Source organism: Ambystoma mexicanum, chromosome 8 (genome assembly GCF_040938575.1).
Source record: "Ambystoma mexicanum isolate Mex_15411 chromosome 8, UKY_AmexF1_1, whole genome shotgun sequence".
NCBI lineage: Eukaryota > Metazoa > Chordata > Amphibia > Caudata > Ambystomatidae > Ambystoma > Ambystoma mexicanum.
This window is the reverse complement of record NC_090929.1, coordinates 480,499,658-480,519,781: the sequence shown is the minus strand read 5'-3', so window position 1 is coordinate 480,519,781 and position 20,124 is coordinate 480,499,658. Positions and strand designations below refer to the sequence as shown.

Genomic DNA, 20,124 nt, shown 5'->3' with positions numbered 1-20,124 from the left:
GATTTAAGGGATTTTAGTAGAGACATGGCGGGCAGCATGAGACCACGGTCAGGATCCATCTGTCCAGGCCAAAGCCAACAAAGTCTTGTTCTCCCCTTTGAAAAAACAGTCACAGAAAACAGTCACTCCCAGCACTTACTTTCTCTGCTTTGACATCCCAATCCGGACAAGCCTCCCACCTCGGGCGGCGAACAACTGTGGCGCCAAACACTGCGCCCTTGCCCCGCCGCAGGCTTTACCGCTTTGGGGCCGTGGAGTGGAATATAATCACAGGGGGGGGGGCATTGCCAACAAGCAGGAAGCTGCTGAGGGTCCGTTGGGGCCGCTGAACACCGCACCCTTGCGCCGCCACGAGTAGGGAACTTCCATCATAGTGATAGGTCCAAATAGGTGTTTTTTATTTTTTATTGAAACAATCGCTCTAGATTTATGATATACTGTAGTGTGAGTCCTTCTTCTGGTTCGCCACACTAGTGATACTTTTCTATTAGCGAGTAAGAAATGGTGTGCTATGTGTATGTGAAAATTGAACTGGCGAGTGACTTTTTATGTCTGGCTAGTAGCTTGCAACTTGAAATGTTTACCCCTGGCGGAGATATACTCTGCACTGTGCACCAATACTTTCTTTGAACTTTTGAATTTGATCGTTAAACGTGGATGTTACATTAGTACTGTCTATATGTTGATTACCTATAAAGAAAACTTGAATACCAAACTTACATTTTTCACTTGTTAAATAAACCTGCCGAGGCACAAATCCATAGAGCACCATGGGCAAATGGGTGTAATATATATGGAGTCTATGATTCACTTGAACAGAAAGCACTATTTGGGATATATTTTTCATGTTTAACTTCCAGAGAGATGTTGCAGGGTATTTTCACTTCCTCTAGAATGATCCTTTGGTGTAAGATTTAAGATCTCTACCACTTTGAGCAGTAGGTTTATTTGCCTAGGTTGGCTTTCGCCATGGACAACAGCTAGAGCACCTGAAGGAGCTCAGAGGTGCAAAACTCCAGAGACACCAGGTTCCCGATTTCGGTATATGGGTTGGGGGGTGGAAACTATACTTCAACTGGAACACACTAAAGCAGAGTAAACCAGGGACCTTCTGACCCAAGTGGGGAGGAGATTGAAGGAAAAAGGAAACCAAAGATCAAGATCTCTTGGATCCTGACCAGACCAGACGAGCACATAAATCCTCCACTTGCTGGATTCCAAGTAAATGTTCCAATTCTAGAGGATATCAAGGAGAGATCAAAGACGATAATGATGATGATCCATGCAGAAATCCTTCTCTAAACCAACCAGGCATGTCAACAGCGAATACCCTTATTGTCCAAAGAATGCCAACTAGCAATTTCGGAGCAGTTTCAGCAGAGGAGCCTATCCCACTGACAAATCCAGAGAAGGCTCAGCACTAGCAGGACTGTTCTATACTGAGCACTCATAGCACCAAGGCCCGAAAATCATCCTGCAAGGCCAGTACGGATGCTGAGTGTAAATCCACTAAATATGGCCCATTGACCTCTATGCAAGTTCATTGCTAGGCTATTTTCTTCAAGACTCTGGAGAGTCCCTCAAATTGGTGATGGAATCAATGGAAGCGCCACTCGCCTGAAAAGCCTACATCTGTGCATGAAGAACCCCAATTCTACCACAAACACTGGATTAATCGGTTTGAATGTACATGCGAACAGATGACCTTCTAGGGAAATATTTGCTCTTTGCTGACCTTTTGCAAAGTAATGCCGCGGTCTTGTTGGATTCAGGTGGGACATCAGAACAGATTGTTCTCCCACACACCCTCTAAGCCCAGAGGGAGACAACTATTTGCTGCATCTAAAGGGTTCAGAAACAGTACATGCTTATGTACATATGGCTCCAGTAAGAACAGAAAGCCTTCCCCTGTGAACATATACATTATTCCTATTCTACTGGATGCGCTGCTACTGGGTATGGCGTTTCCAAAATTCTATCTTCTGTTTAATAAGACAAGAAGGCTCGGCCAGCCAGACTAAATGGCAGGCTCAAGACCATTATTCCGAGCAGTTATTTATGAGGAGCCATGAATGACACGTGGACACTGGATGTTTTGGTTATACATTTTTATTTACACAAAAGGGGTGGAGGGGTTAGAAAATGTCTCAATGTCCCTACTCTATGAGGTATTTTCCCTACCTCAAACAAAACTAAAGGGCTGTCCTATGACAAGATGTCCATAATAAAGCATCCTGTGCACGGTAGCCTATTATGGCGCTCACATTCCAAAGTAACTAAAGTGTTACGGGGTAATGTCCTTGGCCTTGAAAGGTGCACAAATGTTCAAAGAAAGGTGTACTTCCAACATAAAAGTTCCTAATGGATAATTCTTACAGTTCCAGGGAATGGCTCCCTTCCCCAGGTCTCTTCACCAACACAACCATTTAACAAAACAACAAAGGTTCTTTATAGCCCATAAGCTATCTCCCTCCTCTTAGCGTTGCAATTTACGTTTGGGGGAATGTTCTTCCTTCGGTCTCTCCTCGCCACTTCTGTTCAAGAAACTTCCAAACTCCTAAGGGCATGAGTCTTCCTTGTGGTTATTTGGTCAACAAACAATTTAAATATAACTCAACTTGGATGCAATTTCCAGCTCCATGAGTTCCTGGTATACTCCCCCAGCAGGTTCTTCTCCACATTCACTATGACTTAATTCAAAGACTTGGCTTGGCCTGGTGTACTCTCTTGCCAGGGCTTTTCTTGTATAATTCACTTTATACACTTTGCTTGGTATACTCTGCTGCCAGGCCTCCTTCATACAGTTCACTTAATTCAGAACTTCAAAATGTGAGCATTTTATAAATCCCCAAAATGTATCTATAATTTGGAACCGTGCAGTAGGTTAAGGAGTGGAAAAAAACACATGTGTTTTGAGATTGGATGTGTGCACTCAAACACACAGCTGTTGCAAACAATGTGCTCTGAATACGATTAAGGACAATGCTCAGAATCTAAACCTGGACAATGGACTCCATATAGCTGCACCTGCGCACACACACCATCACAAACTCCCCACACAAAAGAATATGTTCAGCTGGTTGCTGCACACATGGAATACACACAAAATGTAGATAAGAGAAATATGCACAAACACTGCTCAGAATATTGAGATGCAAAAACAATAAGCTCTGAATGAACATATGCATCATCCCACCTAACACAAATGTACACAACACACTAAACATGCACACGAAATAAGCTTTTGCACATTAAACATATTTGCAATATAAAGTCATCCCAATATGCACAGAATAGAAGTGTGTGTATGTAATTTTCAAACACACATTTCCTTACACTCGATTTTACAGGTCTGATTTATAGATGTTCTGGGGTTTGTCATCACCAACATTCGTAAGCCGGAAGGGCCGGAATCCAGAGCAGCTTTACGATTCAAGGTCCTAGCGTGGTTAAGACAAAGGACAGGGCCTGGGGTGGTCCGATTATCAGACCTAAAGATTGTCTGGGGGGTTGACCTTAAAGAATGGTGTTCGCACTACAACAACGACTGTGTTCTAGTGGGCTGTGGATTGAGTACTTTACCCATGTTCCTTAGGCTCTGTAAATATCTCCCCAAAGGGTTGTCTAGGTGTAATTTAATCATCTGATGCATAGCTATGTTTTGGAATCTCCCATCTATGTAACATCATTTTGTTCTTTTATCAAGTACGTGATGCTTACCATCCTTTGGGATGTTTGGTTTATATCTCCCTGCAGGTTGTCTTATAGATGGTGTTGCTTGTTTTTTTTTTTGTTACTTTGTATAATTTATGTATCTATGGTGTCCTGTTTTGTTGCGCCCATCAGCCTTCGGGTACCTCGGTGCACATTATAAATCATTAAACATAAACATTAAACATAAACAGGGTCAGTGTAGAAGGGGCCCGCGGTGAGTGCCTTTGCTTCCATGGTCGCTCTCTGTTGTTTCAGTCTCTACAACAAGGAGCTTTCGCACAGATTTGCCCCTGATGTCTTGGGGAGCTGGTTCGGGACTGAGTAGAGGCGAGTTGAGTGGCCGAATAGTACAGGTGTCTCTTGGTGCGCCATGACACTTGAAAGATTTAAGGGATTTTAGTAGAGACATGGCGGGCAGCATGAGACCACGGCCAGGATCCATCTGTCCAGGCCAAAGCCAACAAAGTCTTGTTCTCCCCTTTGAAAAAACAGTCACAGAAAACAGTCACTCCCAGCACTTACTTTCTCTGCTTTGACATACCAATCCGGACAAGCCTCCCACCTCGGGCGGCGAACAACTGTGGCGCCAAACACTGCGCCCTTGCCCCGCCGCAGGCTTTACCGCTTTGGGGCCGTGGAGTGGAATATAAGCACAGGGGGGGGCATTGCCAACAAGTAGGAAGCTGCTGAGGGTCCGTTGGGGCCGCTGAACACCACACCCTTGCGCCGCCACGAGTAGGGAACTTCCATCATAGTGATAGGTCCAAATAGGTGTTTTTTATTTTTTATTGAAACAATCGCTCTAGATTTATGATATACTGTAGTGTGAGTCCTTCTTCTGGTTCGCCACACTAGTGATACTTTTCTATTAGCGAGTAAGAAATGGTGTGCTATGTGTATGTGAAAATTGAACTGGCGAGTGACTTTTTATGTCTGGCTAGTAGCTTGCAACTTGAAATGTTTACCCCTGGCGGAGATATACTCTGCACTGTGCACCAATACTTTCTTTGAACTTTTGAATTTGATCGTTAAACGTGGATGTTACATTAGCACTGTCTATATGTTGATTACTTATAAAGAAACCTTGAATACCAAACTTACATTTTTCACTTGTTAAATAAACCTGCCCAGGCACAAATCCATAGAGCACCATGGGCAAATGGGTATAATATATATGGAGTCCATGATTCACTTGAACAGAAAGCACTATTTGGGATATATTTTTCAGGTTTAACTTCCAGAGAGATGTTGCAGGGTATTTTCACTTCCTCTAGCATGATCCTTTGGTGTAAGATTTAAGATCTCTACCACTTTGAGCAGTAGGTTTATTTGCCTAGGTTGGCCTTCGCCGTGGACAACAGCTAGAGCACCTGAAGGAGCTCAGAGGTGCAAAACTCCAGAGACACCAGGTTCCCGATTTCGGTATATGGGTTGGGGGGTGGAAACTATACTTCAACTGGAACACACTAAAGCAGAGTAAACCAGGGACCTTCTGACCCAAGTGGGGAGGAAAAAGGAAACCAAAGATCAAGATCTCTTGGATCCTGACCAGACCAGACGAGCACATAAATCCTCCACTTGCTGGATTCCAAGTAAATGTTCCAATTCTAGAGGATATCAAGGAGAGATCAAAGACGATAATGATGATGATCCATGCAGAAATCCTTCTCTAAACCAACCAGGCATGTCAACAGCGAATACCCTTATTGTCCAAAGAATGCCAACTAGCAATTTCGGAGCAGTTTCAGCAGAGGAGCCTATCCCACTGACAAATCCAGAGAAGGCTCAGCACTAGCAGGACTGTTCTATACTGAGCACTCATAGCACCAAGGCCCGAAAATCATCCTGCAAGGCCAGTACGGATGCTGAGTGTAAATCCACTAAATATGGCCCATTGACCTCTATGCAAGTTCATTGCTAGGCTATTTTCTTCAAGACTCTGGAGAGTCCCTCAAATTGGTGATGGAATCAATGGAAGCGCCACTCGCCTGAAAAGCCTACATCTGTGCATGAAGAACCCCAATTCTACCACAAACACTGGATTAATCGGTTTGAATGTACATGCGAACAGATGACCTTCTAGGGAAATATTTGCTCTTTGCTGACCTTTTGCAAAGTAATGCCCCGGTCTTGTTGGATTCAGGTGGGACATCAGAACAGATTGTTCTCCCACACACCCTCTAAGCCCAGAGGGAGACAACTATTTGCTACATCTAAAGGGTTCAGAAACAGTACATGCTTATGTACATATGGCTCCAGTAAGAACAGAAAGCCTTCCCCTGTGAACATATACATTATTCCTATTCTACTGGATGCGCTGCTACTGGGTATGGCGTTTCCAAAATTCTATCTTCTGTTTAATAAGACAAGAAGGCTCGGCCAGCCAGACTAAATGGCAGGCTCAAGACCATTATTCCGAGCAGTTATTTATGAGGAGCCATGAATGAGACGTGGACACTGGATGTTTTGGTTATACATTTTTATTTACACAAAAGGGGTGGAGGGGTTAGAAAATGTCTCAATGTCCCTACTCTATGAGGTATTTTCAAGACAAGATGTCCATAATAAAGCATCCTGTGCACGGTAGCCTATTATGGCGCTCACATTCCAAAGTAACTAAAGTGTTACGGGGTAATGTCCTTGGCCTTGAAAGGTGCACAAATGTTCAAAGAAAGGTGTACTTCCAACATAAAAGTTCCTAATGGATAATTCTTACAGTTCCAGGGAATGGCTCCCTTCCCCAGGTCTCTTCACCAACACAACCATTTAACAAAACAACAAAGGTTCTTTATAGCCCATAAGCTATCTCCCTCCTCTAAGCGTTGCAATTTACGTTTGGGGGAATGTTCTTCCTTCGGTCTCTCCTCGCCACTTCTGTTCAAGAAACTTCCAAACTCCTAAGGGCATGAGTCTTCCTTGTGGTTCTTTGGTCAACAAACAATTTAAATATAACTCAACTTGGATGCAATTTCCAGCTCCATGAGTTCCTGGTATACTCCCCCAGCAGGTTCTTCTCCACATTCACTATGACTTAATTCAAAGACTTGGCTTGGCCTGGTGTACTCTCTTGCCAGGGCTTTTCTTGTATAATTCACTTTATACACTTTGCTTGGTATACTCTGCTGCCAGGCCTCCTTCATACAGTTCACTTAATTCAGAACTTCAAAATGTGAGCATTTTATAAATCCCCAAAATGTATCTATAATTTGGAACCGTGCAGTAGGTTAAGGAGTGGAAAAAACACATGTGTTTTGAGATTGGATGTGTGCACTCAAACACACAGCTGTTGCAAACAATGTGCTCGGAATACGATTAAGGACAATGCTCAGAATCTAAACCTGGACAATGGACTCCATATAGCTGCACCTGCGCACACACACCATCACAAACTCCCCACACAAACAATATGTTCAGCTGGTTGCTGCACACATGGAATACACACAGAATGTCGATAAGAGAAATATGCACAAACACTGCTCAGAATATTGAGATGCAAAAACAATAAGCTCTGAATGAACATATGCATCATCCCACCTAACACAAATGTACACAACACACTAAACATGCACACTAAATAGGCTTTTGCACATTAAACATATTTGCAATATAAAGTCATCCCAATATGCACAGAATAGAAGTGTGTGCATGTAATTTTCAAACACACATTTCCTTACACTCGATTTTACAGGTCTGATTTATAGATGTTCTCGGGTTTGGCTGATTTTGTTTTTTTTGTTTTTTTTTTGTTTTTGTTTATATCAAGCATCAGTTCGGCTAAGGCACATGTATGCTAAGGTCTCAACGCAAAGTAGACAATTTTGAGGACGCATCTCATGTTTTTTTTGGGGTTGGGGGGGATCACGGGAAACACAATGCATTACATTTTATTTTTTGCACATTGTTTTATTTATAGAAGTTTGCCACATTTGTGTTTTGGATGTGGCGAGACCAGGTTTTTGCCACATTTGTTGACATGGTCTAAGTCAAACGCCATGCAGGAAAATATTTCTTCATTTTCCCAATTAGTCATTCAGGTGTATGTAGTCCTGAAGTCATGTAAATTTAACTACTGTATTATTATTGATTGATTTATTTATAGAGCGCTTTGCACCATTATCGTGACAGTAATTTATTTTTCTTCATTTTTGACCATTGGTGCCAAAAGTTGTTTGCATCTCAAAATGTTCTTTCTATGGCGAGCCCCAACTTCATCTTTAAACCTCACTGCAGAGTTGTTATTGTAGTCTCTGCAATTCTCTAAAAATGGGTGTGTATTTATTCCTTTTTAAAAAAAAAAAAAAAAAGTTTAACAAAATAGTTAAGATCCCCGTTGCCAATAACAAATGTCATTGTGCAGATCCCTCTTATCATACACCTGGGACAATTTATATGAAGTTCATCATGTAATGCTAACAACATGAAAGACAGTGCAAACGTAAGTCACCTTCTCTAATGTGTGATTAGCAGCATTTGATAACAGGATTCGTATGTGAGATGTGTTGGCAGTGATAATTGTAACATTCGTTTTTTATTTTTACTACACTTTTCAATTTATTTCCTCTTTTTGATTGGGAAAGATCTTTGTTCCTGGATTGGGTCTAACAAACATGTGTTTTACTGGGTGTGTGAGTATGTATTATGCCACATGTAGTGTCTTATGCCATGTGTGGTTAAGGATTATTGTGCACTGTTCAGTCGGTGTGTTGCTTGTGTCACTGAGTAGCCTTAAATCTATATAAAACGTTCTTTGTAATAGTTAGCATTTGCTGCTGTAGGGCCTAGTCTACATAGCTGGAGTTACTATGTACCCACCTTTTGACCTTGGGAAGGGTGATATTCTGCATGACCACTGCTCAGAGCCCTTGGCCTCAAGCCCAGGGACCACATCTCTCCAGCCCTAAAATCTTTCCAATGGCTCCCGGTTGCTGCTAGGATCAAATTAAAGACCCTCTGCATCATCCACAAGTACCCCACTACATCCAACTCTCTCTCCCTAAACACCTCCATGCTAGAGCCCTTCTGGCTTCTAGCTCCAATTCGCTGTAGATCAGACGCGTCTCTCTCTGGAATGGTCTCCCTGCCCTTCTCCGGCTTGAGCAGGATCATCTGGAGTTCTGGAAGCTCATCAAGACCCTCCTTTTCTCTTCTACCTTCCCTCTCCTCCTCCACTGCTAACAACCCTGTCGGCCGCATTGACTGGCTGCCTGGTTCCCTATGAGTTCTACAGGGCACCAGGCACTCCCCTGCCCAGTCCACCCCCCTCCTTGCACTTAGCATGTGGACCCACGCCCCTGCTCCCCTGAACCATGCAGTTCCCTGGCACTCGACCTGCGGGCCTTCCATTACCACTTGCCTAGTCCCTGTGGCCCGCCCCCCCTCGAGCCATCCCTTTCACTTGCACCCTCTCCTCTTTACCCAGCACTTCCCTTCCCACCCTAGCACTTCACATTTGTGCAGACAGGCACCCCCCTCCTCCCTTGCACTTCTTGTTACTGCACTTGCACGATATGAATGTCACATGGCCTAGTAGGACTGTTGTAATCTTTCTCCCTTGCCCCACCCTGCCTTTTTTTTGTCTTGTGGCACCTTGAAACACCATTTGTTGGACAGGCGCTTTAGAGATATCCAATAAAACACAAATCAATAAAGCGTCTGACCCGCAGGTTGAATGCAGAGCTCAGCAGTAAGCTTACTCTTGTTCTGTTACATTATTCAGTGTATGTTCAAGTCTCAAATGTTGGTCATTGTTTAATGATTTCACAGAACTGGGTGGGTGTGAAATCTACAGATGTGGATGCAAAATTACAACCTCCACAACTGTGTTAATGACTAATCCAAGAAACCTAATTAATTTTTATTTATTTATTTTTTTATTTTTTTTTAACAGCGTGATTTTTAAAAAAAAAAAACGCTTGTTAACATTAAAATCTTTTGTTTTTTATTTTAGGAGCTTCAGTTGCTCAGCAAGAAATATAGCAATATCCGAATACTGCAGCTTGGTGAGTTCTCTGTGATGCATGGCCTTGTGCACACGTTTCTGTTGCCTATGTTTGGACTCTACCTCTCAGGACTTTTGTCTTCTTTGATCTCGGTGGGAAATGGTTGTAATACTGCAAAAGCATTTGTTTTCTCAGTTTTGCCCCTTGAGTATAAAGATTGACCTTCCTTGCACCTTTACATCGAAGGATAAAAATGCAATACTGATGTGGTCAGCAACCTTTGCTTTATTGGGATGTTTAAATGGTGGAATCTAATTGGTTGACTAAGTCTTCTCATATTTGCCTCCTTTGCATTCAGAGTGATGTGCCCAGAGAAAATATTTAGGTTTACTGACATCTGGTAGGATCAGGTCAGAAATTGTCATAGGTCAGCATTTGTTGGACACCATACTTCTTCTCTAAGTGGGTGATGGGAGGGCACCCCTATTGTTGGACACTCCACCTCCAATCCACCCAACACTTCTTTCCTTCTGTGCGAATGAGCGAGTTGGTGATTCACTGGGATGAGGGAAGGGTGCATGTTCAACCAACCGTGACCATGATTATGCCGTCATCTTATCACAGCTTACTTGCAGTAGTTGGAACTGAATGGATCCCGGCACTCTGACAGCTGCCTGAGCTTGGGTGTTATGTCATGAACAAACACAGAGCAAATGATACTTTAATGCTGGTTATGTGGATATCCCGTGTGCCACAGAGCATACAGTATGTTTCTCTTCTTGAAAAAAATAATTAAATAAAAAGATGGATGGCAAAGATCACACCCGAGTCCAAGAAATTAAATGGACTCACCTTGGTGGTAGTGCGTCCCTTAGTGGGAGCAGACACTGACACATAATAGGGCATGAGGGAAATAGGACATGTAACAGAATCTATGGAGATGGCAGCAAGAGGGGGGCTCATAGCAGTTTCCAGGCAGGAGAGGGACTCATCCCAGTTTCCAATGGGTCAGACGGCAGGGAGTCAGCCAGACAGGCGCATACCAGAAAGTCTGAAGCAAGATAGCCTGCACCACAGAGAGTTCACTTATGGTAAGATGATTCATGTACTCATTTATCCGTTCTTCTTTCTTGACCTTCAGATTGGTAGTTGTATGTAGTGCTGAGAAGTCTTCTACTCCAGCTAGTTATACATATATTTTGTATTATTCCCACAAAAAGGAGAGGTTCAGCTGTTAGACATTATTTCTCTTGTGTAATCTTTCATGCACCATTAAAAGATAATGTTCACCAATTATACGTCTCCTTCTTTGCATTAAGCACATTTATAGTGAATTCATTTTCATGATCGATTTTGAAATTCTGTAGCCGTGAACCATATCCATCTGATGATTTTATTAGAAACACATTGTAAAACATATATCTGTTCTCCTGTGTTCCTGATGCCCAACATGTTTCTGTTTTTACTCCATGTGTATGACTTACTTCAGGGATTGACAATTTTCCAAAGTCATATTGCCCAATAAGGGGGTATTTTCTCTGGAGGTGTGTTTATATAGAATTATTTCAATCTGAATGGCTACTGTACTAAATTGTAAATCCCTTTTTCCCACATATAAATTGTGGATGCCGTTTCATTTATTTTAATTAGTTGATGCACATGCTATGAATCTTTTTCAGAATTCCTACTTGGATGTTCAATCCCCGGAGCTGCAACCTTTCGTTGTATAAGATGCACAAACCAAATGGAAGTTACATTTTTAATATTGTCATCCATCATATTAGTTCAATCAGGCAACTGATAATTTGAGTACTCTCTCATAGATGCTTTTACCAAAGTGCTTGTATATCTTTTCTTTGACTTCTGCTTATATAGAGTATTTTCCATCACTGGAAAGATTTTAGTAAAGGCAGGTGTCTGTAACATCCAAAACAACTAGTATAAAGATCATGAAGAAACAAGCCATGATGCATTAATACAATCACGTTCTATATTCATGGTACACCCTGTTTGTGGTCAATTACTTTGGGCTCCCTCTAAGTACTAAATTAGAAACTTGCCAAACACACAAATATAGGAAATTCAGTTTGGATGAATAAACAATTTAGGAACTAATATGTATGTGTGGACAATGAAAGCAGAGATGTCTCTTCACAAGTTATTGGAGGTGTAGACATGAGTATTCTGTCTACTAATTCAGTTACTCTTCTGGAGGATCTTGGAACACTCCAATGTTTAAATGAATCAATACATAATTCAGTTGTACACACAAATACACACATTGCCCCCTTGTGAGGGGTTATAATTTTGAGTTTTGACAACTTTCCTGTCTTTCTTAACTTCACTTGTGATTCCACTGTTTGAGGTGTTCCTGTGGACCGCATGGAGGACAGGCTGCAGAGGACACGAGGGATCTGTTGTGCATTAAGTTTCCACGTCTGAGCTACAGGAGGCTACATTCTTTAACTGGGGGGCACCAACAGGAAAGTGAAACCCAGTACGCGGGAGCGAAGAGCTTTTAAGTGCACAGTTCACCTCTTCCCCCATCACCACCCATCATAACTTCCATCACACCTGTGCAGTCATTGAATGATGCATGTAGGTGTTTCTTTTGTGGCTGTGGCATCAACAGTTGTTTTGAAATGTAAGGTATTTAATATGGACGACACTAGGGTTAAACATTTTGCAATTCTACATTTTGACTCCCCTTTGCATTATAGAGGAATGCAAGCCATGCTCAAATGGAATTCTTTACAGGGAGCCTACATATTATGTGTTTACATTTCTTTCTTTTGCAAAAAGCTAGCCAACCCCACTTAAAAAAAAATCAATTCAAATGTCTCTTGTTGCATCCTCTCACTAGCGTCCCGTCCTATTTCTACTCCCGCCCCCATTCTCCCATGCGCAGGGATAGAGCCGGAGCAAACAGGCACACTTGGATATTGCTCCTTCATAGACATTCCCGAACACAAGAGAGACTGATGTATGAATGCATTTTTGCAGGAAAGCAGTGTAGAGTTAGTTGAATCATGAGCTGACCTTGGTGTTTTATTCTGTTTTTTTCTTTCATCTGCCCACATTGAAACTCAATGTGGGAGATGAGGCGGGCCCAGAGCAAGAGTACCAGCCCATAATTAAAATATCCATAATAACAAAAACCTCAAGAGGCAAGAAACCTCACCACCGCCGTTCTCAGGACACTTCGGGAAGCAAGCAATTCCATGGACACAATGGTTGAAGAGGCCCAACTACCTCTAGCTTCAAATCGGCCAGACTGAAAGGAAGATCTCTAGTCTCCCATGTGGAACTCTCACCAATCCAGGTGAGGATTGGGATATATATGTGAGACATTGATTAAACTCGAAAGGAGATTCGGCAAAATGAAAACTCATCGAAACCTGGAGTAAAGGGCTACATGAGGAAGCAGACTGTTAAGGAATCAACTGGTGACTTTGTAATAGGACTGAGAGAACTTCCAGTATCATGCAACATTGGAACGATCACAGACATGATGGTCAAATGCATGCTCCTAGTGCACTGTAAGGACTAGAGCATACAAGAAAAATGTGATCCGCTAAAATCCTGTGCTTGACAGCAGAGGATCCTCCGCACATAGAAAGGAAAGTGTAAGAAGATCGCACCTGATTGAAGTCAGCTGAATGTTATGGAAGCCAACACGTGTTGAAATTAAATATCCCGGTGAGGTGAGAGGTTTGAGTTTAAGAAATATGCAAATTGAAACCTTTGATAGTTGTGGAGATCAGTCACACCTAGCGAATCGTTCCAGTCTAGAGACAAAGTATGGTGAAGGGAAGCAACCAGACTGCAAAATTAAAATCCACAATTGCAGAATAAAATTATTAGATTGAGGACCAGATGCCACGATTACCCGTGAAGGAGAAGTAATGATGACTTGGCCAGATGTCAAGCCCGGGGTGTATGGTGGCATGAGGCTTATTGTAATGGGCACCAGATGGTGCAAAATGAACTTTAAAGGCTGTAGAACATGCAGATAAACATATACAACCAACAAGAGTTACCATTGGTTGGTTTGAATAGAGCCCTAAAGATGATGTTAGACCACTTGAAAACGAGTGCAAGTATATGGAGCGAGTATTGGCAACTGTGTTACAGGGAGCGAATGAGTGAAAAGCTATCGATATGGAATACAAATCAAACCAAAGCGATATTCAAACACAAAGCGAGGCCCAGTTCCATGACGTCAAGTAAAGAATTACAAGAACTGGGTGCGGACATTAAGTGCTAGAAGCCGCAGAATGACTCGGTCCCGTGAAAACTCACACTGGCAAACTGGGAGTAACCAAAGACTACTAGCCAGGGAAGAGCTCTGTACCAGTGTCTATGCTGCAGAAACCAAATACTTCTTAAAGTTGCGTTATGTGTAATGCATAGCCTCATATCGGTCTTGAGTAGGACCTTAAACACTCGACTGCCTTCAAAACTCCAATAGGGGTGTATATATTTAATAGTAGGCCAAGTGGTGATGCAGACAGAATGAATGCACCTCATGCTGCAAGATCCCTTCAATTTGAATTTACTTGCAAGATGATGTGGTGTTTGATGGAGGGAATGCCAAAGAGCATGAAGAATCCCTGCATATCATGCTAAAGCAAATGACCAAAAGAGAATAGACTTTTAAAAGAATAATGCAAGTTCTATCAAGGGAAAGTGGTTACCTAGGATGCACCGCATTGTCCAAATATAATTCTACCAAAGCACCATGCAGTTGCCACCGGACCTAATGAACAAGATATTCATTAGGTTTTACCAAATACTGCTACACAATCATTATGAATATCGCTTGGAGAACTGTACAAATTAGAAGTTTGTTTAGGATAGAATATTTTAAAGATCCATACAGCATGTGAAAAGGGTAGTCCTCATTGCCCCATGTTTCAGGTAATTCAATGAAGAGTAAGTACAGTATCCTTTCTGTACTCCATTTTCCTGTGATTGATGGAGATGTTGGCTTGTCCCTGACCGACATCTAATGCCCATCGGAAATAGAACCTAGGCTTTGTACAGACAACGAGCCCCTAATGCACATTTTAGGCTAACATGAATAATACAGCTACTCCAGGATTATGACACTAAGCAGTGAAATGGCAAGAATTTGAATTCCAGGTAGAACATTTGCCAGAATAGAACAATGTGGCGTTAGTAACCCGTTCCATCCGCTACACCGGGGTAATGGACCGGCGGCCCGATTTAAAGGCCCGAGCGAAGTAAGGGCAGTTAATGAGGGCACAGGATGTTACCCCCTGGCGTATCCCATGGAATGGGTTACTCGCGCCATTGGCATCCTGGGTTACCAAAGCTGTAACCCTGGGTGCTAAAAAAAAAAAATTCATTCATTGAACGGGACGCAATATGCATTGCCAAGATGGCCACCAGGGTTGTAGAAGGTGTGGCTCTGTACGAAGCCCCTCTTATATTATCCTGGCAGTCGGGAAAACAAGAACCAGGGAAGATACTGCGGTGGGAAGTGCCGCCGCCCCAATTGGGTAAGTGGGATTGGGAAAGGAAGTTGGGTCTAGTAAAAAAAAAAAAAAGTGAAAGGGCGGATGTTACTGCGGGGTGGGGGAAGCAGCCTGCGGGTTCCGTGGAATGTGGGCTGAGATCAGCGGTTTCATCCCACAATCCGCGGAACCCGATTGGCTGTGTCCCGCCACAGGTGCTAATAAGCAATTTGACATTCAAATATATAATCTGTAGTTGAGGCACCCACGATCCATCCAGGAGATTAAGTCAAGAGTAAATTAGCAAAGCAAAGAGAAGGATACAATTTTATGCAAACCACAAACCACCCTTGCCCTTTATAGGCGACTCCACCCCTCACCTATAATGGGTCTCCTGCAGGAAAAGAATCCCCAGTTTCTGCTTTCGAAGCATGTTACTAGTGAGAGTCCTCTGGGAGTTCAGTCTCTACACGTTCAAGGTGCCCACTACTACCTCAGCCATACCCCAACCTTATCCTTTGTCGGTAGCGCCACAAATTCATTGCGATGTGTCCAACCTCTGGTACCTGTATTCCCAGCTGTATTCCCAGCTACATATGGTCTTCTCCCCTATCCTCCCTCTGCCCCCTGCCTTCCCCACCCTCACCCACAACCGAGGAGTCTGAACCCATACCCTCGTCATGTTGGGCACGTCTGTTGAACCGCCAGGGGCGTAGCCCCTACCTTGGGCCACATATCGGGCAGCCCAATGAACCCTTTAACCCCCAGCAACAACCCGGGGTGGTGGGGGGGCGACCCCCCCTGCTCCTTTCGGAAAAACCTTAAACCAACTCCCCCAAACGCCCAGATCCCTCCCCCTCTCATTGTGTCCTTTCACTGTACAGTGCCCTGCAACTCAACTGAGCAATACATTTTTCAACTCCGTAACATACCCCCTCCCTGACGCTCACGGGGTGGGTCCTCGCCATGAAGCTTCAAGAGTCGAAGAGGACCCGTCCCCTAAGTGGCCCCAGGGATCCCCCCAAACAGTTGGGGGGGGGGTGTGGGCGACCCAAGAAAGCCAACCTCCACTCTCGGGTGTCATCATTTTAAGGCGGTGGGGTGTTAAGCTTTTGGAACTTCCGAATTCCTTTAGCTTTACGCTTTCCTCGCACCGATTCTGGACCTCAGAGGGGGTGGGGTTCCAATTAGGGTACAGTCCATGCCCTCTGATTTCCAAAGAAGAATCCTCCCGACGGCCCAGCAAGTCCTCCATCACTCATATCTCCTTCTCGGCCAGCAGGTGGTATCGCTCTCCCTCCCATTCCAACACCAGAGTGAAGGGGTAACCCCAACAGTACCTCACCCCCTTCTCCTGAAGCCATCTAGTGAGAGCCCCACATTTATTTCGCCTTAGCAAGGTATGGGCCGACAGGTCCTGGAAAAATCGGCACCCTAGAGTCACCATAGACCACCTCCTTCATGCGCTAAGCCTTTTCAAGGATGCTCACTTTGTCCCTGTGGTAGTGCATACGTGCCAGAACTGAACTTGGGCTGCGTCTTTACCCCTGCGGCTTGGTGCACCCTGTCTACGAGTAATCTCTCTCCTTCCCCAGATTCCAGGACCATCCCTATTTCTTGTATTTTTTTGTTCCAAACCTCTTGGAGTCTGTCTCCTGCAGCCCGAAAAACCAGAGGTTATTGCGTCCCTCCTGATTCTCGATGTCATCCACCTTGAGGTGCAACTCCTCTTCCCTTCTCTCTATCTCCATGAAGTGTGCTTCCATTTGTGTCTACAGTAGGCCCGTGGAGGCCTAGTTGGCCTCCGCCCCATCCATTCTGTCCTCAAGGGTGACCACCTTGGCTGAAAGTTCTGCCTATTTTGCCCCCATGTCAGTCCTGATCCCTCTGATCTCCTCCAGGGTGGTTTGTATGTTTTTGATGGAGCCAAGTTCTGAGGAGTGGGCACGGGCCGCGCCTCCGGCAGCCCCTGCCATAGGCCCTGCGCCTTGGTATTGAAGGCATGTCACGGTTTCTTGCCAGCTCATGGGTGGCTTCAGGTGCTACCCCCGGCAGTCCCGTGGGGGAGATCCGGGGAGGTGCAACCCTGCTCCCACAGGTTTTACCAACAGAGTCCACAGCAGGGCCACGTGATCCAAGTCTGAGGCGATCGCACCACCCCTCTTAGGAGTACCTGCTGGGAACCCGGACAGGGTCCATAGACGGTCCGGCTTCTTCCTACGTTAAGTCACAATACACTTCCTTGGTTCCTTGAGAGGGGACCCTCACTACCCTCTCACCACTCTAGGGTTGGGCCCTGCATTCGGAGTCCTGCGGTCTTCCCATGGAGCCGAGTCTTTACATAGAAGGGGTTTGCTCGGGGGAGGGGGGCCAGGCGGTCCGCTGCACCACTTTTTATTGGGCCTCTCTGAGCCCTGTTCAGTCTATACCCCACAGGGGCCACCGGCAGAAAGGGGGATCACCCTTACTCCTTCACAATCGAGGCAGTCATCCCTCACTGTTTTCACTGTTACCCTGCCACAGGGGGGTCGTGTACTTCCTCCCGCCAGTATCAGTGGATTGCACCACCCCCCCCCCCCGGTCTCCCTGCCTCCACCACCTCCTCTGCACCGTTAACTTTTCCAAAAATCACAGGCCTTACGAAGGGTCCGGGTCAGAGGGACCCACACAGGCATTCACACATCAGGCTCTCCCCACTAGGATGGAATCCAAAAGAGTCTCTATTTGTGGGGCCAAGCAGGGTGAGTTCCCTTCAGATCGGGAAGGGAGCCTGAAGACACACTGTTCCTAGTGGTGCTCCACGGGTCTCTGGTAAGTCAGCTGGCCCCCAGGCCTATCCAGAGGTCGCAGCAGCTCCACAAACTTTCTGCAGGACTAGAACTATCGCCATCATGCTAGCACCTACTTCACTGTTGCTGGTCTGCCGGGAGCTCCTCCTCATATTACGTTCACCAGTGATGGCCATGTTGGGGATGGAATGCAGCTCATTCCATACCAGAGCTGATGTCTCGTGTCTCAAGCTTCTCTGTGGACTGACCCCACAGCGCCACGGGAGCAGGGGCTCCGCAGTAGTCCATGTGCCCCGAGCAGATGCCTCACGAGCCCCGGGCCATCTCCCTCGTTGGAGGTCCGTACCTCATGCAGTGTCCGGGAGACCTCTGTCTCTCCCTCTGGTCTGCCCGTCCGTTGGTCAATTCCTCGAGCGGGTACCGGGTCCGGTATCCCTCCACTTGTAGCCCTGCCAAACCCGACCTCCCCGAATGGGAGGGTGAGGGGGGTGTGAGATGCAGGCAAACCGATCCGCAGGCACTGCACCAGCCACGTCTCTCCCGCAAGGTGACGACCTCGCCTGGAACTTTAAAAGGGGGGGTTGCCGAGACTCCACCCGCCGCATCACTTAGTTGGGGCCGCTTCCTACTCCGCGGCTACAGTGAGGATGCAATGTTCGCAGACCCAAGCCTGCCTGCAGCCACAGCCTCCTCCACCACAAGCATGCTCCCCCTCTCCCAGAGAGCTGCCACGTAGCCCCACATGGAGAGCAGGCCCACCACCTCCCGGGCCCCGTAGTGAGCCATGGGTTGGAGCCCAGCGGTCTCGCGGCCCGAAATGTTCAAGCTGGTGCCCTAGGGTTGCTAGTGCTGCCTTTTCACCATGTCAGGTCTATATTGCCCAGGCAGCGGATAGAGCTTGTGATTCAGGCAGCCATCTTGCCTGCACCCCCTGGTGGCCTCCGGTTAAGACATATATTTTTTTTTTTATTGCACCTTTAGCGGGTTACAGCACCAATTAAGTCATTAACCCACCACTAATTTATACTGGCAGGCACTTCGAGTGCAAAGTTTTGGGCGGGAAAGGGCAGGAAATGTGTGGGAATGACAATGGGGATTAACATGGCCATGGGCAATCATTGGGTGAGCAAACAACCAAACGACACTTTCAAGCGGTGTCCCTCCTCATATGCCATTTCTCCCTATCTGTTCCGTAATGCAATAGTAGGGGCGTATAGTTGGTGGACGCGCCACCTATTAGCACAAATGAAAAAGAGTCATGCAAATCTGACTTCTTGTCATATGTGTAGTGCGAGTGCTGATGTCCATGTGCCACCCCCTCCTCCCAAACCTCCCCCTAAACTCAGAATTTTCTGGTATGGGCGCAGTGAGGTATCCGACACCCGTCTCCAGGGAGATTCCAGTTTCTTTAATCGGGAGGTGAACCGCAGACTACTTGCATGCTTTTGGCAGGGGTCATCAGCCCTGGAATAGGTCTCTCACCCGCCAAAGTCCTTACACGTGCACATTTCAATGGGCTCTTAATTGCCAAAAAAGAAATCCTATGTTTTCACCCTGTTAGGAAATGGGCCAGAATGGAGCAGAGGTTCAGCAAAGTTTTTTTGCTCGAGTGCTGCTCCTCATCAGGGACGTCATTTCACCAAAATGTCAGGGGTAGCGGAAGTGACATCACGCGACCCTTGACCCCTGATGGCATCACAGGAAGTGATGTCATTTGTCCCCACCCCGAAGTGGTACACGACCTTTCACCCGTTGACAAAACAGGAAGTGGCATCACATAGCATTATACACTACGAAAAATATGGTTAGATATCACTATAATGTGATGTACATTTCATACAGGAATGGATGGCCATATGTATTGTAAAGATCAGTGTGTATAGGCCCATATTACCAAATTACTGTGAATGCAAGCAGACGTCCACGACCAAATGATAATGATGTGTTATCATATAGCACTTACGCTTAAGCACTTTATATAGAAAAAATATACACCCAATATCACCCAACCTGTGTTGGTACTCATTTATCAACACCAGAAGTATGAAAGGCTGAGTTGAGGCATTTAAGAACAGACTAAATCAGTGACTCACCCCCTGAAGTGTGCCTGAAATAAACCTTTAATGAGTCTAGCAATTATTGTATAGAATTCCTGAATGACACATTGTTTGGTATTCCTATTCTTTCATATTAAGGGTCAGT

General features: G+C 45.1%; 1 protein-coding gene across 1 annotated transcript in view; it reads left to right on the top strand.

Annotated features, from left to right (window-relative positions):
- LOC138472117 (C-signal-like) overlaps positions 1-20,124 on the top strand; it is a 323,878-nt gene that overhangs the window by 172,480 nt on the left and 131,274 nt on the right. Inside the window, exon 2 of the mRNA XM_069610116.1 lies at positions 9,662-9,713. Coding sequence (XP_069466217.1) covers positions 9,662-9,713 — 52 coding nt within the window. The remainder of the gene's footprint in view (positions 1-9,661; positions 9,714-20,124) is intronic.